The sequence below is a fragment of the Vigna angularis genome, chromosome 11 (assembly GCF_016808095.1).
Source record: "Vigna angularis cultivar LongXiaoDou No.4 chromosome 11, ASM1680809v1, whole genome shotgun sequence".
In the NCBI taxonomy this organism is placed as follows: Eukaryota; Viridiplantae; Streptophyta; class Magnoliopsida; order Fabales; family Fabaceae; genus Vigna; species Vigna angularis.
Genome location: NC_068980.1, coordinates 26,025,732 through 26,049,750, shown reverse-complemented (window position 1 = coordinate 26,049,750; position 24,019 = coordinate 26,025,732). Strand labels below are relative to the sequence as shown.

Below are 24,019 nucleotides of genomic sequence, written 5' to 3'. Positions count from 1 at the left end.
GGCTACTGTTGAGGGGAACGTGATGGTTATGAAAAGTGTTGGGTGAAAGGGTTTCAATCTTTATTATTTGGAAGGAGAACAAGGGTAGGTTCAGAGGGTTTTTTTTTTTTTTTTATAAGGGATTTTGAAACCTAAAGGTTCTTGAGAGATACTTCCTCCACCACCATTGCTCCCTACACCTCCCCATTTCTCTTTTACCCTTCAGTAATATTTAAACGGACATGAATATGCGTTGAATTCTTAAACGAATGTCATACGAATATCGACATCCGTTGAAGAACAAACAAATGTCGATATCCGTCCATGGATGTTGACATCCGTTTAAGAATATATTTGCAGCTAACAGTTCATCGTTTGACAACTTTTCAACTGGAAGCATGCACTCATGGAATATAATAGAAGAGGATATGGAATGGTGTCGTTCTAAGTGCGTGCGTGTGTGTGTCACTGTAGTTCTCTCGGGAGAACAAACCATAAACAAACCCATTCCCTTTGGAGTGTTGCATCCTTCCATCATCTTACTTCGATGTTATGCTCCCTCTCTGTTCCCAAACGAAAAGTACAATTCTTCCTTTCCCTTTCCTCAGCTCCACTCCACACATTCTCAATGACAATCCAAACCCCAAAGTGTCTCCACCTTTTCGTGGGGTAACCCTTCCTCTCCCTCTAGGGTTCTCCTTTTCTCACCCCCACCCCTTTTCAGTTTCTCTGGCCTCCTTCAAATCATTCCCTTTTTTTGTTCACTTCTTCATAATTCTTCACTCACCCTTTTCTTTTTTTTGTCACCCTCTCACCACAATTTTCTCCTCAAAATCCCAATTCCTCCTCTCCTTGTCAATAGGGTTTGTGTGCGAAGAACAAAGGAGAGAAAGTAGTTTGTGTGCAATCAGAGAAAAATAAAAGTGAAGAATGAGGGGGTGTAAGGAGATTTAGGATTTTAAAAAAGGTGAATAAAAGTTAAATTAACATGAGATATTTTGGAATTAAAAAAATAGTAGGGAGGTGCTGAGAGTACTTGGGGTGGTGGAGGGAACAACACCCAAGGTTCTTATGGATAATGATAGGTTTTGTTACTATTTTTACTAAGAAAGAAAACTATGTAGTAGAAATATAGTAAACATTAAAAAAAAAACTAAATTTTGGTCAATGTTAGTTGGAAAATGTAAAAGTTTGTTAGTTATGGATAAATGATAGGTCAATTTTCGGTGCATTGGGATGTATTTTCCGTATTTAATTGGATATATCAATCTTACAAAATCAGACAATTCAAACAAACATTAGTTCGAAACATTTTTCGTCTAGACAATCCAAATAAACATTAATTAATAATACACACCATAAAATAAGAAAAAATATTATATATATTGGAGAGGATTTGTGTCACTTACTCCCTTTTTATTGGAGAAGATTTTATCTTTGCTCTCCAAAGTTAGCTAAGGTGGGTCTTTTAAGTCTAGCTTCTACAAATTTGGAGACACTCTTAACCTATAAATAAAGGCGTTTCTCCCTCTTGTATTCACCTTTGAAATAGAGTATTGTTATGTTGCCAAATTTGAGTCATACTACTCTTATTAGGTCACCCTAGGCTAGAGCAATTAAAGTGACCTCTTTTAGTCTCATTCCTCCAAGAGTTGGTCCAAACTCTCTTAGAGCATCACTAAACACCACGTCCATCACCATAACACACTTGATGGCTGAGACACTTAACCTTGTCCCCATCATCATTTTGCACATCATCTAATAATCCACCATTATATGGCTTTCTTCCTAGCTTTGGCCCAACCTAGCTAGGAGATTGTCATCATACCCCTCAACCACATCAATATTGATCTCGTCCTTGGACGATGTAGCACAAATTACTACAAAATACGTCCTAAGTGCTTGTACTAAACATGTCCAGTTCATATGATGTGTGACTACCACAAGATGACTTAGTTGATTACCTGTCAACCTACCAGAATTAATGGAGTACCGACTACTTTGTAGCTGCTATCAAAATACGATTAAACACTTGCTTTTAGATAAAGTAATTGGACCACTAAGCCCAAGCCCAAACCTATTTAGGTAAAGGCCCATAAACATAAATTATATTATAAATAGCACCATCATCGAAGTATTTTATTTACATTCTCATTAATTACACATTTAATACTTTATTGACATTTGAGGTTGATTTGAGTGTTAGAGTGTCTTCTGTATGTATAACCCTTATTCGTCTCACGGAGGGCGAGTACTAAGAAGGAGGATGACAAACACTTCAAAGATCGAAGGTTGGAAAAGTTAGTGAAATTGAAATTTTTGCAGGGTACGTCTTCAGCTCTGTTAGAACATTGTTGAATTCTTTTTGGTCAAGAAATTGAGAGACAAAAAGAGTTTCACACTTATACATAGAGTTATCAAAATAGGTAAACAAGTTAAGCCAATTAGATCACCTCTTGGTAGGTGATATGAGCTAGTTGAATATGATTAAGATACACCATCGGAATTTTAGGTTTGGATTATTGATTGAATTAAAAGATTGTCATTAAACACAAATATAATCCATGGAGGGTTATATAAGTCTAAAAGCTTTCTTGAAAAAGTGTAAAAGAAAATCAACGCACAAAGATGATGATATAATGAAGATAATTAAAAGATAAACAAATAACAAAAAGAAGATACTAAGTAGAAGGAAAATTAATTTGGAATAGAAGAGCAAACCACATCATTTGAAAGAGATTCCAGAAGAAGAGTCATTATTCAATCAAGAAAACAAGATAAGACTCATGAGGAAAGAACTCTTCTATTTAAAATTTGGTATAGTAATTATTGAAAAAAGAAAGTAAAACGCAAAAGGAGAAATTTAGATTGAGATTTTTAAAATTTTTACAGTTGTTCAAAACTATTATCTAAATATGTGTAATCAAACTATATCTTTATTCAAAAATTTTTATGTTGATTCATTTAATAGTATAAATTATGTGTAATTCTCGGTTAATTAATTGATTTTCATTATGTATATTATCGCTGCAAGTTACAAAATGAATATATTTTTTTAGCCTCGTAATCATTGTTAGCTACCTTATCAAGTATTATTTAGGAACTAGTTATTTTTTAATAAAACTCAAGTATTATTTAACATGTAATTTTTGAATAAGACAAATAAATTAGTTGGGTCATAAATCCATAAGAGAGGTTTTTTTTTCTGATATTAGAGTTATGTCTTAAGAATATGGGAAAGTATTTGCAAATTTAGAAAAATTGTGTAGAAATTAAGAAACATGTTACAAATGTTGTAAATTATATATAAATATGTTAAATAAAAGTTATGATATATTATTATTTAACAATATAATAAAACTATTAAAAAAGCTTAATGTTATCTTAAAATTTGTAAAATTAATATTATAATAAGAAATTATTTTTTTAATATTTAATTAACATTGTAATTTAAATTTACGTTTCAATAATATATATATATATATATATATATATATATATATATATATATATATATATATATATGTATATGTACGTATGTATAAGAAAAAAAAGAAAATTATGTTATTTTGCTTAACCTATTTTGTCTTCAAGTAAAATATTATATAATGATAATAATAACAATAACCTGATAATTGGCAAAATAACATTAGTTTAATATATTACTCTAGATAAAGATTAGATATAGATGTAGACAATATAGTTATATTGATTATTTAAATAATTATTTTTGTTTTATACATGTGTGCGTGTCGAGAACACCAACACAATAGTGTCAACGTAGTAACCATTTGGGTGTAGAAATCAAAAACCATGGCATAGCCATCAACACAGTTTCCTTTGTCTTTGAGGGAAGAAGAAAAAATGTTGAAGTTGGGATTTGTGTTTCTGATTTTGATTCTTATCCCTTCACTGCCGGTGGCACTGTCTAAGTATGGAGCCATAGAGCCTTTGCTTCAAGGCTTGGACTCCAAAAGGGCACCTCCATCTGTGCAAGAAGCTGCAGCCTTTGGTCTTCTCAAAAGACTGCTTCCTACCCATTTGTCCAGTTTTGAGTTCAAAATAGTGTCCAAGGTCTTTGCCCTTTTCCTTTTACCCTTTCATCTTGTTCTGTTTTTTTTTTCTTCTCTTAGTCTGACAACTTGTTAGAGTCTGCATTTGCTCTCACTTTTTATGATTGAAAGTAAAAACATGACCTTTACAATTTCCAGGATGTCTGTGGCGGAGACAGTTGTTTTCTGATAAACAATCACAAGAAGTCAAGCCAGAATGAGGCTGAGATTATGTATGTGAGAGGAAATTTATGCTGAAGATTATGATCGATTAATGTTTTTTTTTCTTCCTAAGTTCCAAGGCTTTTAAAGATTATGAGATGGTTGTATTTCTTTTATTTACAAGTTGCAACTTCATTTGATTCTTCTTTCTCTTTTCATTTCATACATTTAAACTTGATTTTCATGTTATAATGCTAATGGGCTTCTTGATTTGTTCTACCTGTGGTAAAATTTCTTGCATTGAATCATCTGCTCATGGATATGAACATCTAATCTGTTCTGCTGTCCTTTAGTATTAATCTGATATTGTCATGTATTTGTATATTTGTCAGCATTAGAGGAACCACTGCTGTTGAGATTGCATCTGGTCTCCATTGGTATCTTAAGTACTGGTGCGGTGCTCATGTCTCATGGGATAAGACAGGTGGCATTCAGACAACTTCAATCCCTGAGCCAGGGTCACTACCCCGTTTAAAAGATGAGGGTCTGAAGATTAAACGCCCTGTTCCATGGAATTATTACCAAAATGTTGTTACCTCTAGTTGTGAGTATCAAAATCAACTTTCTGAGGAACAAAACATCTCTGTCTTTTTTCCAATCTGAGAATTTGAACTGATGTAGTTCAGTAGCTAACAAGTGCCAATGCTTAAAACTTTTCTAAGAAAGGATGATAATCTTGGTAGTCAGTTGTTTCAAAAAGAGATGAAGTTTGAGAAAAAGAGATAGAGAGGAGGATAAGAAATTCTGTTATTGTGTGAAAATGAATTCAACCCAGCTACATATGAATTGCAACATGTATTAATTATATCTCAAGATCTAAGTAACCGACAGTTGTCGGTTGGCTGAATGAAAAAGCCAATCTACTTCTGTACAAGAGAGTAAAATAAAAAGGAGTAAAACTATACTTCAACACTTGCAAAAAACAAAATTTGGTACATTCTCAGGATCGGATAGGTAGCCTAACATATTTCTGCAAAAGAAAAATGCTGTGGAAGTTCCTGTCAAGACTAATCGGAATGAATTTTGAAGGTATTGCTAGATTCCCTTAGACATATAAATAGCCATCCTATATTTCCTCCTATTGGTAAATGTAAGATTGTTAAGTTGGATGAGTTGGTCTTCCCATGTTTACCTTATATATCCATTTCCTCACAAGGGTAAGGCCGAATGTGTTTACAAGCAAAGATCAGAAGCTGAATATTCTTCTTGGTCCTTTGCAGATTCATATGTTTGGTGGGACTGGGACAGGTGGGAAAAAGAGGTAGACTGGATGGCACTTCAGGGGGTGAACCTACCCTTGGCATTTACTGGGCAGGAAACAATTTGGCAAAAGGTTTTTAAGGTGAAGTGCTATTTACATGCTTGTGTATATCTGGATAATGCTTAGTCTAAGAAAAAATGAACCCTTAGTTTGAGGGTATTAACTGAGCCAAAGATTCTATAAAAAACTTTTTTCCCCATCAGATATTATTTACTCATTATTTTGTAACTAGATACATGTTACAGTATTACAGATTCAGTTTTTTATTCAAGTTATTATAAGTGATATCACTTGTTCAAAATGAAAGTTTTTTCATCATTATTTTACTTTTTGTTGTTTTCTTTCCTAACCGCTCACTCTAACTTTTGCTGCTTTGGATCATGTATGGTTTGTAGCTTGTTTTTATTTGGGTTTTGTTACTGTGGTTGACTATGCTTTATGTGCTTAAGCTTAGATGAATTATAGAGCAGTGGTGTTTCTTTGGTATGGCCTTAAGCATATGATGTTGAAAATGATAAAACTGGACCAGAAACAGATGAATAGTATAGTGATATAATGGAATCTGCCCCTTATGTACGAGGGAAGAAACACTTTTTGCTTACTCTAAACTGAACACAAAAGAAAATTTCTGATAACCCAGATGCTTTGATAAAATCAGTTTAGTTATTTGATAAAATTCTAGAAGTTTCATGAGCAATGCTTACCAACATCACATGTCCGGGGTAAAGTGGTACTCTTAGCTTCTTTGCGTTCCTCTGCTCCTGGACTTCTTTCTTCTTTTACTATCAATGTTTTTCCTACTTACTATTATTACTATCAGTGTTGTTGTTATGTTAATGAGGAAGTATACATAGTATATAACATATAGGAATTATACGAAGCAGTGTGGGAAAACATGGCCACATTGAGATACACATGACTCTTAACACTATGCAATTATGGGAATCTTTACCTGATTGTCTACATAATTTAGATGCATTGCTTGAATCCTGTTGATATAATTTATTCTTATAAGAACAACTAGTTATTATTTTGACCACTTAATAGTTATTTGACTAGTATCTTCTAATTGTAGGATTTTAACATTACTTCAGACGACTTGAATAATTTCTTTGGTGGACCTGCTTTCCTTGCTTGGGCTCGCATGGGAAACTTGCATGGGTAGGTGAAAGCAGTATGTAAACCCCATAGTTGATTTTTTATCCGTATAGAAAGCCTAGGAAATGGTCTAGCCAATTTAGTTGTTTTGAGTTTCATATTCATTTTTCATTTGATCTGTATAGAAGTCCTAGGAAATGGTCTAGCAAATTTGGTTCCTGATGAGATCTATCATTTCACAGCTGGGGTGGGCCTTTGTCTCAAAATTGGTTAGATCAACAGTTGGTGTTACAAAAACAGATAATCTCTCGAATGCTGGAATTGGGGATGACACCAGGTATATTTTCACCATAAAACCTGAAGTTTTGTTTTTTGAGTTTAATTGTTTTTAAGGTTAAATATAATTTTGGTCCCTTAACTTTCAGTAAAAATTGAAATTAGTTCATTTTCGAAACTTTAGACCCACTTAGTCCTTTATTTTTAGAAATACGTGAATTTAGTCTTTTTAACCAAATTTTTTAAGTTTATTTGACATTTCAAACGTGTTTCTCAGCTAACATTGAAGCGGAAATGGATCAAACGATGTAAACAACTAAAATGCTATTATGAAATGTGTTTGAAATGCCAAATAAACTTAAAAAAAAATTGTTAGAAAGACTAAATTCATGCATTTATAAAGTTGGAGGACTAAATTGGAGTAAAGTTTCAAAGAGGGACTAATTTTAATTTTTCACTGAAAGGAACCAAATACATATTTAACCATGTATATGCGTATGACTTACTGAGACATCCGTATTCATAGAGGGGAAACTGGTTTTGCTGTCTCAAATTGTTGTCTACATTTTCTAAATTTGGTATGCTGGTTTAACATTGACGTTGTTCTAGTTCTGCCATCCTTCTCGGGGAATGTTCCAGCGGCTTTGAAAAGGATTTTCCCTATGGCAAAAATAACTAGACTTGGTGACTGGTATTTTGCTTCTCTTTTATATGCTTGTTCATTTTTCAATCATATTTTTCTGTTAAATTTTTAGCTTGCATGATTTAGTAGGTGAGGAATTCCAAAAGGTGTGTTGAAATTGATTGAGTGTGCACTTTACAGTTCTTGGGTTATCTAGAAAATCTATATATAGACTCTTGATAGACTATAAGCCCTCCCTTGTTTGGCAGGGAAGAGAGAAACAAGATGGACAAAAATAAAAAATGTTGAAGACAAACAAGCAAGAAATAAAGTGAAAGTTAAAGGTGTAATATTGAAGAGAAATAAATAGGAGATCGGAAAAGAGGTAGAGATTAATTCAAATAGGTGAGAAGTGACTCTACTAATTTTAAAATTATTTTCACTCCCTTCTTTCCCACCAAACAATAAAATGTAATTCCATTATCTTGCCTCCTTTCAGTTTTTTCTCAACTAACAAACCAAAATGTGCATAATTTCATAGGCAAAATGTAAATTGGTGTGATTTCCTAAATAATAGTTCCTGTAGAACTATATGCAATTAACATTGGTTCGGAAATCACTTTAACATACTTGTAATTTTAGAAGAAGAAAATTATCTTTGTTATTATTTATTGATCAAAATTCTTGACTTTATATTGCCAGAGATGGCTAGGGGAAATTTGAGCACCCTAATTACAAAATAAATGTAAGGAAAAGATAGAGAGAAAATAGAGGACAATTAAATAAATCAGATTTGAATAATCCAATTAAGATTTGAAAAATCTAAATCTTGACAAATTAACTTTATTTCTAGTCGATGTGAGATTTCCAACAAAAGTCTTAGCAACAAATGGTTACTTCAACTTTTTTTTATTTTTGGATGTGATCTTAGGAGTCAAAATGAATTCTTGTGGTTTTCCAAACGCAGGCTAAATAGGGATTGATAGGTTATTTAATCGAGTTTTTTTTTCTATCTATTTGTAAAATAGTGGGGGTGGATGTCATACTATATGTACCCGTTGTAACACCCCAAAACCAGTGTCACATTACCCTTATAACACATCCAACAACTCGTGTAGTGAAGTATAGTCCAACAAACTCGTCTACTGAAGTATAGTTCATCATACTCGTCTAGCTAGGCAAAATCAGGTGTATCATCTACTCAATTATATTTTAGCTATCACAAGCATGATGAAAAATTGTATTCACAACATTTCATTTCTCTTATCATCATGCTAAAAGTTTTAGAAAACATTTCATTGCCCATGAATTAAATCAAACTTAATTAGAAGAATAAAACTAAAAATTGTATACAAAATTTCTATCTATACTACAAAGGCCTTCTGCGTCTAGTACTTCTAGACATCTCCCACACCTGGTCATTGCTATAACAACACAAACACACCAAAACAAAAGGGTAAAGCTAACTTGAAAAACAACAAGTATGTATATAAAGAAGATTCAACAATTGATGCATTATCAACATGTGAGCATCCATAGCATCATGCATACAAGCCATCAACCACAACATGCATCTACTCCATGCATATGAGACTCACTTCCGGAAGGTTAAGAGCAAATGAATTAAGCACCAAAGACCATGCACCTGTCGTAGGCTATGCACTATAGATTCTAAGAGTAACAACCTTGCCCATGGCTTAGTCAGGCCAAAAATTGGGAGTAGCCACCTTACCCAATTACCCAATTCCTCTCATGACAGGGTATATTCCATGTGATTAAACAATACTAGTTTTGTTTCATACCCATGTTTCAATCACAAGAACCTCCTTCGACTATCACCACATAACTAGCTTTCTCTACTTGATACTAGGCAACTATTAGAGTTAGGATAATCCTCTTATCAACTCCTATTCAATTTGCTTTTTCCACCCCTACACTTATAGTCATTCCCTCCTAGAATACTATCTCGTGCAACCAACAACTTATGCAAAAACCATGCATCACAACAGTAGATTTTGACGTCATGTCTAGGCTCTACTCAACCCGTCGCACATACACATACACAGACAACACATATATATGCATATGCCAATGAACCAACACCTTTGGTTCCTTGGTGCCACTAGCCCAAACACTCTAGTAGTTTCTGGCCTAGCCTGGCCACTGCCCAGCCCAACAATCTATACATATATACATAAGTCAATATCCACAACATCAACCACAAAATGCATCTACTTGAAAAAAAAATAAAATCTTACACACATATATTATGAGAGTGAAAAATGATGTACAAATGTGTAAAATGATTATCTCTCTCTTTTTTATATATTTGGTAGATATCCATAAATATATGTGTGCTAGAGATCTCACATTGATTAGAGATATGACTAAATTTTAAATTTTAAATTTTAATATACAAGTGGGTGAAAATCTCATCTTACAAGCTAGCATTTTGAGTTTGAGTTAAGCTTCAAGTTCAATTTCTAAGATGATATTAGAGCCCATCCTGATGAGGTTTGTTAGGCTTATCGTATCACAATCGAGATGTCCAATCCTTGGCATGATGAAATATGCTGGAGATCCCACATTGAGTTAAATTTAATGTCCATATTTTAAGAATGTGGGTATAAAAAAATTCCTGGTAGTTTTTAAATGAGTAACCTAATAGGTAATGGAGTGGATATGGACAAATTTTTCATCTTGGGTGGGTAGCTACCACTTGTTTCCACCTCACATTGTTTTGATCACTATTCTTACGTATTTAAATTCCCTAGACTAATGGAAAATAGCCTACCTAAATCTTCTAGGACTCTTAAAAGCACATGAAATTGTTGGCAATACAATGCAAGAGGTACAACATTATTCTAACCTAGTGTATGATGCCTTTTCAGTAATTGGTTTGTTTTTATTTGTTGCTCATAAAGACCATTTTTAGTTTAAAAGCTTCATGTCTACAATGTATTTACCATTGGATTTATTGTTGTATTCCAGGAATACTGTTGACAGCGATCCTCGTTGGTGCTGTACTTACCTTCTTGATCCCTCTGATCCTTTATTTGTTGAATTAGGGGAGGCTTTCATAAGGAAACAGATTAAAGGTGTGCTTAATTTCTCCTTTTCTTCCCCCCTTTTCTTATATGGCTATTCATGTCATTTTTGAGATTCCTGGTGTCCTCATACTTCAATAGAAGTATAACCTCAATAAAAGCATAGTTGCTCAAAGGTTTTATACAAGACATTGGAAAACTGAGAATTTATTAACTTTTAAAACTATTAACTTTTAAAATTCGAGTGCATTCATTTGAAAATCAATATGAAGCTCTTGAGTTAAATCTTGTTTTGACTTTGCATAACTAAATACCATGCAAGAGGAATCCCGAACTAGCTTCCAAGAATAGAAACTTATCGCGTGGCGGCATGTGGAGATGAACTAGCTTCCGAGACTGGCGGGGTTGGCCGTCGCTCAGAGAGGCAATCCAAATCCGGAAGAAGTTGTGACTCTAGACGGCCGGTGACGGAAGGCAAACGTAGTGAGATAATGCGTCCGAGATGATTGAGACCAGCAAAATGGGATCGATCCGTTCTGATACGAACTTAAGATTAAAAAGAGAGAAAATATATTTTGGAGCGCTTGAAAGACCCCTCTAATGATCTTCTATTTATAATGGAAAATAACAGATATAATAGGAAGATGAAAGATCAAAAGACTCCCTTAGACCCCTAGGTACAGCTGGAAGAGGTTTCCAACACACTACTCCCTACTTTTAGACTTTAATAATTACTCTAACATCCATATAGACTTAATAATTATTCTAACAGCAGCCATTAGAGAAGTGAGTGTGGGAAGAATGGGAAGAGTTGAGTATGGTGGAGGGGGCGGATGAAGGAGTATTAAATCTGTGAAAGTAATTCTAAGATGCTTAGATCTTGAGGCAGAGCATACGAGTTGAGTTTTTGTTTTGTTTTCAATCTTACCTCTATTACTCTCTTCTTACATTCCTATAATTAGAACGTTGCTCTACACTGATAACTTCTACTAGTGTGAATACTAGGATCTATCACTTTCTTTCCTTTTTTTTCTTTATAAAATCTGTAAGTTGAATGTGTATGCTAAAAAAGGCTAGTCTTTGGGTGATAACTAGTGTTTTGTGCTTTTTTCTCTCCTTTTCTCCTTCATACTTTGTACCTCAACTCTGACATTTTTTTTTTTAAATTTACAGAATATGGGGATGTAACTGACATTTACAACTGGTAGACTCACTCATCTTCCACGCTTTAGCACTATTTTTCTCTTGGACAGTCTGGTTCCTAGTTGATGATCTACCATATCAATCTATTATTCTTTCTTTTTTCTAATTAGGATTTTCAATTTTTTGACATGCACTGTCACAAAGGAGTTAGCATATTGAATCAGTCTTAACCACACACATGCAATGTTGTAATTTGCTGGAGTGTTTTTTATACTCTCTTGGTTGCCAATATACATACTATATTTTTAACTGCAGTGATACATTTAACGAGAACTCCCCGCCTACCAATGATCCTGAATATATATCAACTCTTGGAGCTGCAGTATATAAAGGGATTTCCAAAGGTGACAAGGATGCTGTCTGGTTAATGCAAGTATGCTTCATTTGACTCAGGATCTTCTGGTTTCCTTTTCAATTCCTTATGTACCTGATATAAGACTGAAATTTGCTGTTTAGACTCACTTATTAAACAGAAAATTTATCAGAAACTGCCCGAGAGTTGTAACATCTACATAGAGTAACACTGTTGGAAAAACTTTCATATGCACTTCTCTCCCCACTTCTTTCACACAGGGCATTTTCTATACAAATTTTACATAGGAAAGGCTCCTAAAAACTTAATAACTACCTACCATCTGACCTTATATAAAATAACTGCTCCTAAAATATATAACTGAACTTAATTAAACAAAACAATCAATTAATAGACTTGAGAGTTTGAATTTGAAAGCTTAAGGGAAAGTAATCAGTATATACAAATACAATAGGAAGTAACACTTTTCTAACACTTTCTCTCATACTGGAGCATATAAGTTTGTGTATCAAGCTTGGAATGTACGAACTGAATTTGTGGTCTTTTGATAGACTTTGGTGGGATGTTGGCAATTTGATAATTTGTATTGATAAATTCAATATTATTTTCCTCGGATAGTAACATCTCACAAATAAAAATGGTAGTCAATCTCTGCATGTTTAATTCTCTCTTAATACTGGATTAGAGACAATGTGAAGGGTTGCCTAATTATCACAATACAACTTTATTTGATGAACTTCACAGAATTTTACCTCTTGAAGATGTTATTAAAATCCATGCAAGTTCTAAAGTAATGACCATAGTCCTGTATTTTCCTTTTGTATTGAATCAAACAACAACATTTTTCTTCTTGCACTTCAAAGATATGATTTCCACTGATGAATGTACAATATCTAGTGTTAAGGTGCTTATCTATGGGAGAACTTGCGTAATCAACACCACAATATCTAGAAATTGAGAATTTCCGCTATCCTCATACAACCACCCCTATCTTAGAGCCTAATGTATCAAAGATGTGAATTACAAAATTCCATTGCCCAAAATACTTGAATTTGAATGATAAAAATCAGTGAGTTGTACTCAACTAATGTTTGATTTTACACACACACAAACACACACGTATATACATAGACACACATTAATATATACATACGTGCATACATTCATACATATACACGTAGACACACACATGTGTGTATGTGCATATATATATATATATATATATATATATATATATACACATATACATATATGTATATGAAAGAGAGAAGAGTACATTACAAGGAAAAGGTATACCCTATAACACTCAATGCTTGGGCTAGGTTCATACACCCAAAAAAAAGGAGCTTTATGTAACTTATACAATACAATACCAGTCATAAATGCAGCTAATCCCATCCATTCCTTCTGTTGTTTAATTCTAATTTTATTGGCATCTCAATTTTAGAAACAACTGCTCTAAAGTGATCTTGAATATAAAGTACACTAGTACATCTACCTATGAATTTTTGTGGGTTAAGACATAATAGTGTACTTTAAATTGAATGAAGATGGTGGAAACACTCTTTCTTGTGCACTTTATATAAAGCTAAATTTAGAGGAGCCTTATGCTCTAGCCCCCAAAGTAAACTAGCCTGATGCCTCCATTATCTTCAAAAATATCCCTCTCACTACCGAGTTCCAGAAATGTTATAATTGATATTATTTTTGTTATTTTGTGTAAATTTCTTGTATCTGACAAATATATATGAATTTGCAGGGCTGGCTCTTCTACTCTGACTCATCGTTTTGGAAGGCACCTCAAATTAAAGTATGCCATCTGAAAGCCAACCCAGCATCTTCAAATTGATTTTTTTTACTGAGTGATAATATGTGCAGGCCCTTTTACATTCTGTTCCATTTGGAAAGATGGTTGTTCTTGATCTGTTTGCTGATGTAAAACCAATATGGAAATCTTCTTTTCAGTTTTATGGTACTCCTTATATCTGGTAATTAGTTTATTTTTACCTCTTGTTACTGGTTTATTTACAGAAATACAATATTCTAAACTGTTATGCTTTCCCAATCATACTCTGCATCAGGTGTATGCTTCATAATTTTGGGGGCAATATTGAAATGTATGGAACCCTTGATGCAATTTCTTCTGGGCCTGTTGATGCTCGTGTCAGTGCAAACTCAACAATGGTACAGGCAATACTTTTTGTATCACATGAACATATTGGCATTTATGATATCAACAAGGCTTGAGTTTTTATTAGTCAGAACTTAGGAGCCAAAATGGGACAAGCACGCCAATAAACTCTATCTTTGTTTTAGCATAAAATCTTCAGATGTTATCTGAAAAAAGGAACATTGAGTGATTATGTTGATTTATGGCTTGTACATTTTTTTTAAAATTTGTTAACTTTTTGGCAGGTAGGTGTTGGTATGTGCATGGAAGGAATAGAGCAGAATCCCATTGTTTATGAGTTGATGTCTGAAATGGCATTTCGTCACAAGAAAGTTGAAGTTCCGGTACTGTTCATATGCTCTCTGCTCCAGTTGTTTTGTTTGAATTTGCTTGGGAAATTCTCTCAGCTTCATGAATTGTTATATTTTAACATTGCTTATTAAAATCCCTCAAATATATGGTATTTACAAGGTTATGTCTAGAAAGTATAAGTATGAGATTCCTATATTCCTATTTTACAGATTAGGTCGTTCAAGTAGTCACACAAGAGCTAACTGTTTTAGCTGGAGAGTCCATTGCCTTATAACTCTTCCAAAAAATCCCATAATTCCAGTGTGGTGGATTTGTCAAGAGGAAAGACAACTCTGTGTTGGGAACGGTTTTTCTCAATTAAGGATAATGTAAATGGATAGCTCAATTGGTAGCCAAAGGTTTTACTTTAACTAATTGAGTTGACTATTTGGACACTTTTGCACCTTAAGCAAATACTATCATGGTTCTATTGTCATTGACAACCAATCTTGACTGGTCTGCAACAATTAGCTGTGAAGAATCCTTAAAAGGAGGGTTGGAGAAATTAGTATGCATTGATGCACAACCAGGCTTCAAATCACATTTCCAACGGAAAGTTACAAGCTTGAGAAGTCACCATATGAGTTGAAGTAATCACCTAGAGCTTGGTTTGAGAGATTTAATTAATTAGGTAAAAGACAAGCATATGTGTAATCTCAAAGGTAGGTTCGGTGTGCAAAACGTATAATTTTTTTTTATGATAGGAGGGACAACTTGCCTGGAGAAATAAATCAAAGGAGTGCTAAATTTGAAAATAAGGATCTTGGGCCTCTAAAACATTATGTGAGGAGAATTGTTCTCGATGGATTGATAGTAATCCTTGTCACTAATCACTGAAATGAGGTAAAGAACAATTAAATCAGAGGCAATGGAACAGTGAGAAAAAAGTAGAATATGAGGGACTATGGCTACTAGAGAGTGAGATTACTTCATTCCTAAACTGGAAAATGCATTAGAAAGCTAGAAGAAATTGATGAACATTCATTCTCATTGCATAAGAAAAACGTCAGAGAAAAAAACTTGAAAAGCTACCCGAGTGTATTAACCATTACATTCTTCCACTGAAAAAAAAAATTGCACAAAAGCTTAGAGAAAAGCTGAGGAACATGCATTGCTCTTTTATTTTCAAACTTCGGAAGAACGAGAAAACTGTAAAAGTATGAGGTCTCTCTGTGTCCCCCTCAGCTGAGGTATTCTTCACTAAAACACAAGCAAAACATCCCTAACTAATTTTCTGAAAAGTTTCCGAAAAAGCTTCTGAAAAGGCTGCTCCAAATATCCAGAAACTGTCAAAAGCTGCCTTGTGTGTGTGTTCTGCCTTGGCTGCTGCATGGTCCTTTCCAGCTTTTTTTCATTCTGTCGTGGAAAGATGGCTCAACTGCCTTTGTTTTTGCTTTTCTGGGCGATTCCAGTGTCCAGCCCAATTTACAAATCAGAAAAGGAAGACTTTGCCGTAGCAATTGCTATTTACACTGAAACACGAATACAACACTTAAACTAAACTAATCCCTCTCTGGCCTTTGCAATCTGCCTTCATCTTCAAACTTCAACTACGACCAGTTCAATTGCACAAAAATTATGTTCTTGTGCTTCAATTAAAGCTCTGAGTCAGCGTTCCAATGCAACAGGTTTCAGTTGATTTGGGCACCTGTGGAAGAAGTTATGAGTGAAAGAGTTAGCCAAGGTCAAAGCATCCCACGTTTCATATTTCAGCTATAAAACATGTATCTTAGACCAATTTCACCACAACTCCCAAAACACCTAAAAAGTGCAAAACTGAGTTAAAATTGGAAGATAACAGGAATAAAAGTCCTAAGATGATGCAATAAGCCTTAGTATGAGAACATGAGAATTGGGTTATCATGGATCTAGGAAAAGAGAGTAATGATCTCTCAAAGGAGATACATCTCAGACCTATCACCTTCCCATACAGACTGGAATGCATCAGTATTACTCAAAACTATGTCTAGCATGACAAAACCAAGAATGTGAAATTGATGTAAATTTTAAAGAAGAAAGAATGTCTAGGAGTTATTTGCATGTCCTTTGTCCCAGCCTCTCGACAGTAGGAAAAATTATTTACTAAAGTGCTGTTTATACCCAATTTTGAATTTGTTGTATTGTAAGAAAGTTGGGCATCTTAAATATGTATGTCTACCAGCTTGAGGGGGGTGTTGCTATAGTTTACGATTTTTTTTTTCTTGTTTGGATAGTTTCTCAAGAAGCTGGAAAAAAAATAAAATGATATCCATAATTCTGATTTCATCCTTGATTTTCTCCTATGATTTAATTTAACTTCTATTGCATAGTATTTCTCTAACCAATTCTTCTTATTTATGCCATCATTGCAATTTTTAAATCTCCATTAATAAATGAATATGAAAATCATTGTTCTCTCCTAAACTTCAAGTTGATGCACATTTAGAATATAGGTTTAGATCATTTGTCGGAATTAATTTTGTACATATCATTGAAGCCTTTGTACTTGGATTGATTTTTACTATCCTTGTAGGAATGGATCAAGAGTTATTGCAATAGACGATATGGTAAAGCTGTTCATCAAGTTGAGGCTGCTTGGGAGATTCTTTATCATACAATTTACAATTGTACTGATGGAATTGCTGTATGTATTTCATGTATTAAATCATCTTATAATATCTTTGTTGCATCTAATAGAGTATTTCAGATTACCTTATATGATTTGTTTCCTTGTTTAATTACAGTAAGTCTTCTTCGTGTGTCAGTTGTCTTAGGCTTGTTTTAACAGTATAGTGCAGTAATATTTGATCTAGTATTTTATTGTAAATAAGGCCATATATTTTCTACTGCATTATAACACTATATCAACATTGTTAGAATGTAATTAGGGTTCTAGAATTATAACACTATATTGGGATTCTTATTCGGGATTGAAAGTTTTGAAATTGGGAATTTAGAGTTGCTGTTTTTCGCGATTTAGGGTAAGGGTTCCTACGACTGGAGTTTTTCCTGACTTTGTAGCGAGTTTGGAGTTTCTGATCTTTTCTGGTTTGGGAATTTTTGGGATTCTTGGTCTTACGGTGTTTTGGGGTTTTCTCTGCGTTGTGATCTTGGAGTTCTATGCTTGCAATTTTGTTTTTGCAAATTGGGGGTTAGGTTAAATTTAATTAAAAAATTAAATTAAATTTATATTATAATATATATATTTTTAGTAATTTTATTTAAATTTTATTTTAAAAATGTATAAAATGTTTTTTTAAATTTTTGCTGGTATTCGTAGGTACCCGCGAGTTTTAAAATATTTGCGGATATTTTTTAAGCGGGAATCCGTGCGGATAATGGGCGGGTTGCGGGTTGGATTTTCGTTTTGTGGGTCGGCACTATCCGTGTCCGACTCGACCCGTTGCCATCCTTAAGTGTGAAGGTTTGCATCCAAGAGAAAAGTATGGATATGGAAAGAAGACAAAAGACAAGTAGAGAAGTGGAGATGCCAGAGAATGAGGAATTTGACAAATGAGAAGGGATAAAAGAGAAATTTGAAAGAACCTATGAGTTGATGGAAGGTTTTCCTACCACTTAAAGGATCACCTAAGATAAGTGACGAAGGAGTTGCCACTTGATTTAATCATTCAAGATGAGACTTAAGAAAGAAGAGAACTTTCTCTTTCGGTGGAACTCTCACTTCATTCAAATATATCCAATGTTGTATACAAAGGGAAGTGATGACTATTTATAGCCAAAAATCTAACCTAAATGGAGCTCTAATATGCCTTGAAATTACATATAAAATTCTAGTTCTAGAATTCTAACGTTCGGTTGAAAATTTATGTACAAAAAAGAGGGAAAATTTAAATTTTAAAATGTAAATCCTAGATCTAGATCAATGCTAAGATTGGTATATGTTTCTGTTAAGAAGTGAATTTTAAGCCTAACTCAACTTTACAAAGCTAGCTTGTAAGGTGAGGTTTGCATCCATTTATATATTCTAAATTGGTCTTATCTGTAGTTGACGTGAGACTTCTAACACCCCCTCACGCCGAGGTATATACATTTTGTGCGTGGGACTAGATATTAATGAGTGGTCTGATAACATGTGGAACAATAGATCCAACAAACATCAAATTTCGTTAGGATAAGCATTAAACCATGGTTCTAATACCATGTTAAGAAGTGTTTAAGCCTAACTCAACCCTAGAAAACAAGCTTGGGAAGTCATGTTTGCACCTACTTATATATTCTAAATTGATCTTATCTCTAGTCAATGTTAGATTTCCAACACTTCCCATGCTAATGTCACACTTGTCATACCTAGTCTTCTCCCTCAATTTAACCTAGGTTTGGCCAAGAATTTGATTGGCTCCAAGTAGGCTTCGTTGACTTCAAAAATATCCCTTGTTTCCTTGTCTTCCAATGTTCACACCCCCTAGCGTTATTGGGCTATATAGGCTCACATACAAAAATTACTATTTGCACCTGTTTTACAAACGAAAGTAAATTTTATTCTACAAACAAATGCTTTATTTATTTAAAACTAATAAAGATCCTCTTTATTCATACACTCATCACTACCCCACCAAAAATAAAAACAAAAAACAATGTGATCTGCATGCTTTCTGTTTAATTGCATGTTCTAGCTGCCAAAAGAAATTTCACCGCAATCTTGTCAGCTTCCATTTTTGGTTGCTGGTAGTTTTTGATTTCATTTTTAGGGCAGCATAGAGAACGGATCTGAACTTTACCTAGTTCTAGATACCATGTGCGGGACTTAATTGTTCACTACAGTTCATAGTAGCATAGTTTTAATAAAATGCCAGTGGTGGGTCATGCCAGAGAAGGTGGTGACTGACAAGATAAAGATGAAGAGTGGTGAGAAAAGGAAATGAAAAAATCATAGAAATGTGATGCCATATATTGAGAGTTTCTTGTTAAGTCTTGTTTATACTGAAGAAGAGACACAATAATAAGGAACAAAATTGATACCTAATAATAAGAAATATTTGCTAAGATATTTTCCTCTTAAATTATATGATATCTCCCTATTTATTGTAATCGATGCTGGACCACCTCATTAAACAGTGGCATGTCTTGATGTTGGTATCATGTAAAACTTTTTCAGTTTCATGTTTGTATTGGTGAGATACTAGGTCCTCTGCTTATGATGGACATTCTTGTGCAAGCAAATATTACCTTTTTGTATGTTTGGATGTTTGTGCATGTGTGGGTAGCAGGAGATCTTAGGACCGTAATGGACAAGGAAGAGTTGTATTGTAGTTCCTTTTGTTGAAATCAGCATCCAGTATGGATATTGATTGGGACAATTTGTCAATTATGTCAGGACCATAATCATGATTTCATAGTAATGTTTCCTGACTGGGACCCATCAACTAATTTTGAAACTGGCGTATCCAACACCCAGAAGAAGATTAACTTGTTGCTACCTGGAAATAGAAGGTACTTATTCCAGGAAACAGCCTCTGATAAGCCACAAGCTCATTTGTGGTACCCCTCTGATGATGTAATTAAGGCATTACAACTATTCCTAGCTGGTGGGAAGAATCTTTCTAGAAGTCTCACATACAGGTAATCTATTGAATTTAGTATATACTAAATTTAATTTCTCTTTAATCACTCATCAATTATTAACATGAACTATAATGTTTAATTTTTCTTTATAATCACTTGCACTTTGTAAACATCCATCTTCCATAATTGACTAAGGTAGACCAATTTCTCTGCATGTCATGATACTGGATTACCCTTTTTAATTACTTTTTCAATAGTGTTCAGGAAAACAATTTAAGAGCAAAGTTGGATAATGCACCACTTTAGCTATCAAACTTATATTATAGAATTAGAGGTGTTGATTTTATTTGGTGGGAGGGAATTCTCCTTTATATTTCTTATGATTTGTGGAGATGGTCTTCCACATTTGAGATTTTCCTAGTAGGTTTTGATTGAGTCCCCCCACTTTTGTATTTTTTTTCCTTTATATATGCGACCAGGAATGCTGGAGATTATTAATATAGGTTATAGCGTTTGTTTTTGTTTTCTTAATTAAAACTCATGCCAGTCATTTTTTTCTTGACGCATAATAGTGTTTGTTTTAGATCCTACTCCAAATTATAGTATAAGTGGAGCATATCTCACTTTACAAGTTGGTTTGTAAGGTTGAGTTAAACTTAAAGTCTAATTTCTAAGATGGTATCAAAGTCTATCCTTATTGGGTTTGTTTGGGCCAATGGTGACCCACTATTGGGTCCCCCTCTACTCATGATTGTGATGTCCAGTCATCAGCGTGAGAGAGTGTATTGGAGATTCCACATGGAATAGAAATATGTTCAAATTATAATGTAAGTAGATACAAATATCACCTTACAAGCTAATTTGTCAAAGTTGAGTTAAATTTAAATTCCACTTTCTAAGCGTGTCAACCTAGTGAGGATTATACCCTGTGCAGTGATGTTTTTGCATTTTATTTTTAAAGACATCAAACTTAAACCAACCTGCAAAAATATTATGTTGCGTGAAGATGTTATCAATCTCAATGAAATAAAAGTTTCCCAATGTTGGAAGTCCTACATCGACTAGAGATAAGGCCAAATTATAATATATAAGTGAGGTGCAAACCTCACCTTACAAGCCGGTTTTGTGGGGTTGAGTTAGGCTTAAAAACCCACTTTCTAATATGGTATTAGAGCCTATCCTAGCGAGTTCTAAGTAGGCATTCTATTCTTCTATTCCACCCACTATCGGGCCGTTATCGGACCACCCAATTTCTACTATCACGCACGAGATGTCTATACCTCGGCGTGAAGGGGGTGTGTTGGAAGTCCCACATCGACTAGAGATAAGACCAAATTATAATATATAAAAGTGAGGTGCAAACCTCATCTTACAAGCCGGGGGTTGAGTTAGGCTTAAAAACCCACTTTCTAATACCCAATATTAGTCCAACAAAATAAATATTTTAGTCACTTGGTCCTTTCTTGAGGTATAAAAATATACTATGCTAGCTTTGCATTTCAATTGATTTATATAGAAAATATAAGTCCATGTAATGTAAGCAAGTCAATCACCTCTCATGAATTGAATGATTATAAGTTTGGTGCTCTTTTATGTTCACCAAAGGACGAAATAAAGTGGTTCTAGTTCAGGTCTCATGACAATATTGGTGAATTCCCCCAGTTTGCTCTATATTGGGAAGAAGTAAAACTTTGCTTTTCCCAAAACTTTGCACATGCACACACAATGAACATGAAAGATAAAAAGAGCAAATGATTTGGTCAACTATATCAAAAGTGCTTTCATCTTTCTGACAGGTACGACCTGGTTGACTTGACAAGGCAAGTATTATCAAAACTTGCAAACCAGTTATACTACAAGGCAGTTACTTCGTTTCAGAAGAAGAACATTGAAGCTTTGCGATTTCACAGCAATACGTTCCTTCAACTGATAAAAGATATTGATGTACTGCTTGCTTCGGATGATAACTTTCTTCTTGGAACTTGGCTTGAGAGTGCTAAGAAACTGGCAGTCAATCCAAGTGAGATAAAGCAGGTAAGGGACAGGTATTAAACTAGAAATAATCCTTCCCAGTGACACCTGTTTTCAGAAAATCATTTGGATTTTGTTGAAATTGATGATTTAAATTTTATTTAGTTAGCATGTTCTACTCACTACTGTTGGAATTTAAAATATAGCATAATCCATTTGGCAGCTTGAGGTGAGCATTTGACTTAAGCTCAAGTTTCATATCAGTTAATCCCTGATTGTATGTAGTTATGCTGTACATATTATCAATATAACGTTCTTAGTCTAATTAAGCACAAATTCTTTCAAATTCTATAACTAAAATATCACCAGTTTTGAGGAGTTTTGCAAGTTATACAAATGAGATGCTTCACATTTTACTCTCATTGCTCACTGTATCTCTAAGAACTGCTATTAGCTTGTAAGCGTTAATGAATTTAACTCTGAAAGCTTCAACTTATAGAATTTAACTCTATAACTACCCATTATTACTTGCAAAAAGTTATTGAACAGAGGAAATTTAACAACACTTTCCAGTGAGCAAGTGATCTCCACTCATAGAATTGGAGAAAATATTGTTATTCTTCTCAATTATAAGAGATAAAACTTAGTTTCAAAATTGTTGGTGATATCTGGCATTGGTAATTAGTGCCGCACTCTAATGACTACAATATCTTCTTGTAACTCTATTTTTTCCTAACTCAACAGCATGAAAATATTGAATTTTCAGATTTAATTTGCCTTCTGTTGTCATTCAATATAAAGTTTCGTTTAATTTCTCATTTATTGATTGTTCAAAAACCAAGTCATTATCATCTTGCTTATCATTTAGGCATCAGTCCAGTGAGAAAATGAGATGGTTTAATGCATTTACCTTTTCCCAACAGTATGAATGGAATGCTAGGACACAAGTGACAATGTGGTTTGATACCAATGACACTACTCAGAGCAAGCTCCATGATTATGGTAAAAATGGCCTTTTAAAATTGACTATGCTATTCCATTTTTAATTCATGTTTGATGTTTGATGTTTTCTATTTGTCTGGTTTCTGATTAGCCAACAAATTTTGGAGTGGACTTATGGAAAGCTACTATCTCCCTCGAGCTTCAACCTATTTTAATCATTTGATAGAAAGCTTGAGACAAAATGAGAAGTTCAAGCTGATTGAGTGGCGAAAACAATGGATTTCACAGTCAAACAAATGGCAGGAAGGTAATGAGCTCTACCCAGTAAAGGCCAAAGGAGATGCTCTAGCCATCTCTCAAGCTCTCTATGAAAAGTATTTTGCAAAATGAATTGATGAACTTTTAAATTGGAGAATATCATTGCACAAACCTATTGACATTGTCCATATTGGGCATGTTGTTGTGTTTAAGTGTTTGTTTTGTTTGTTGGGAATCTAAGTGTGAGTCCAAATCTCATATTGGATAGAAATGAAAAAGTAGAGTACTGTATAAAAATGAAAGACTTGTTAACATATTGTCTTATGATTTTGGATAGAGAATACCTTCTCTCAATACATCCAAGAGTGCTCGTGTGTTATTGTCAAAGTTCTATCTTAACTGTTGAATCATCAAGACATCATGATTCAAGTGTAAAAGCTTAATGAGATACATCATCCTCGTTTACACTTTATTTACGTCGATTATCATAGCTAGGTTGCAAAAGTTCTTTTAACAATGTTTCTTAATTTCTTTATTCTTGTTCCATCACCTTAAACTAAAGGTTTAATGGCACATTTTAACAATTTGTCGGCACTAAAAACTCATCATAAAGACTTACGTACGAACAACTTATGCATGAACTTGTAGAGAAAGCTATTTATAAAATATAATAACTCAGTAACATGTAAGAATTCTTGGTTTTTGTTGAAAATTTTACATCCACCAAAATTAATTTATTCAATTTATAATAT

The 24,019-nt window shown here is 33.8% G+C and overlaps 1 protein-coding gene across 2 annotated transcripts; it reads left to right on the top strand.

Moving 5' to 3' along the window:
* Positions 1-3,736: 3,736 nt before the first annotated feature.
* LOC108333965 (alpha-N-acetylglucosaminidase) lies at positions 3,737-23,739 on the top strand. 2 transcript variants are annotated; one of them, XR_008246062.1, is made up of 19 exons: positions 3,737-4,053; positions 4,191-4,264; positions 4,586-4,797; positions 5,474-5,595; positions 6,590-6,675; positions 6,855-6,949; positions 7,498-7,579; positions 10,502-10,608; positions 11,731-11,761; positions 12,016-12,133; positions 13,833-13,883; positions 13,952-14,061; positions 14,155-14,257; positions 14,489-14,587; positions 17,107-17,217; positions 19,909-20,153; positions 21,893-22,141; positions 22,991-23,069; positions 23,161-23,299. XR_008246062.1 is itself a non-coding variant. In XM_052870473.1 (19 exons), the coding sequence occupies exons 1-19, from the start codon at positions 3,844-3,846 to the stop codon at positions 23,397-23,399; spliced, it is 2,412 nt and encodes an 803-aa protein (XP_052726433.1). In that variant the 5' UTR covers positions 3,738-3,843; the 3' UTR covers positions 23,400-23,739. The 2 variants fall into 2 exon arrangements, 1 of the variants encoding a protein (XP_052726433.1); XM_052870473.1 differs by having other exon boundaries at positions 3,738-4,053; positions 21,893-22,130; positions 23,161-23,739.
* Positions 23,740-24,019: the final 280 nt, after the last annotated feature.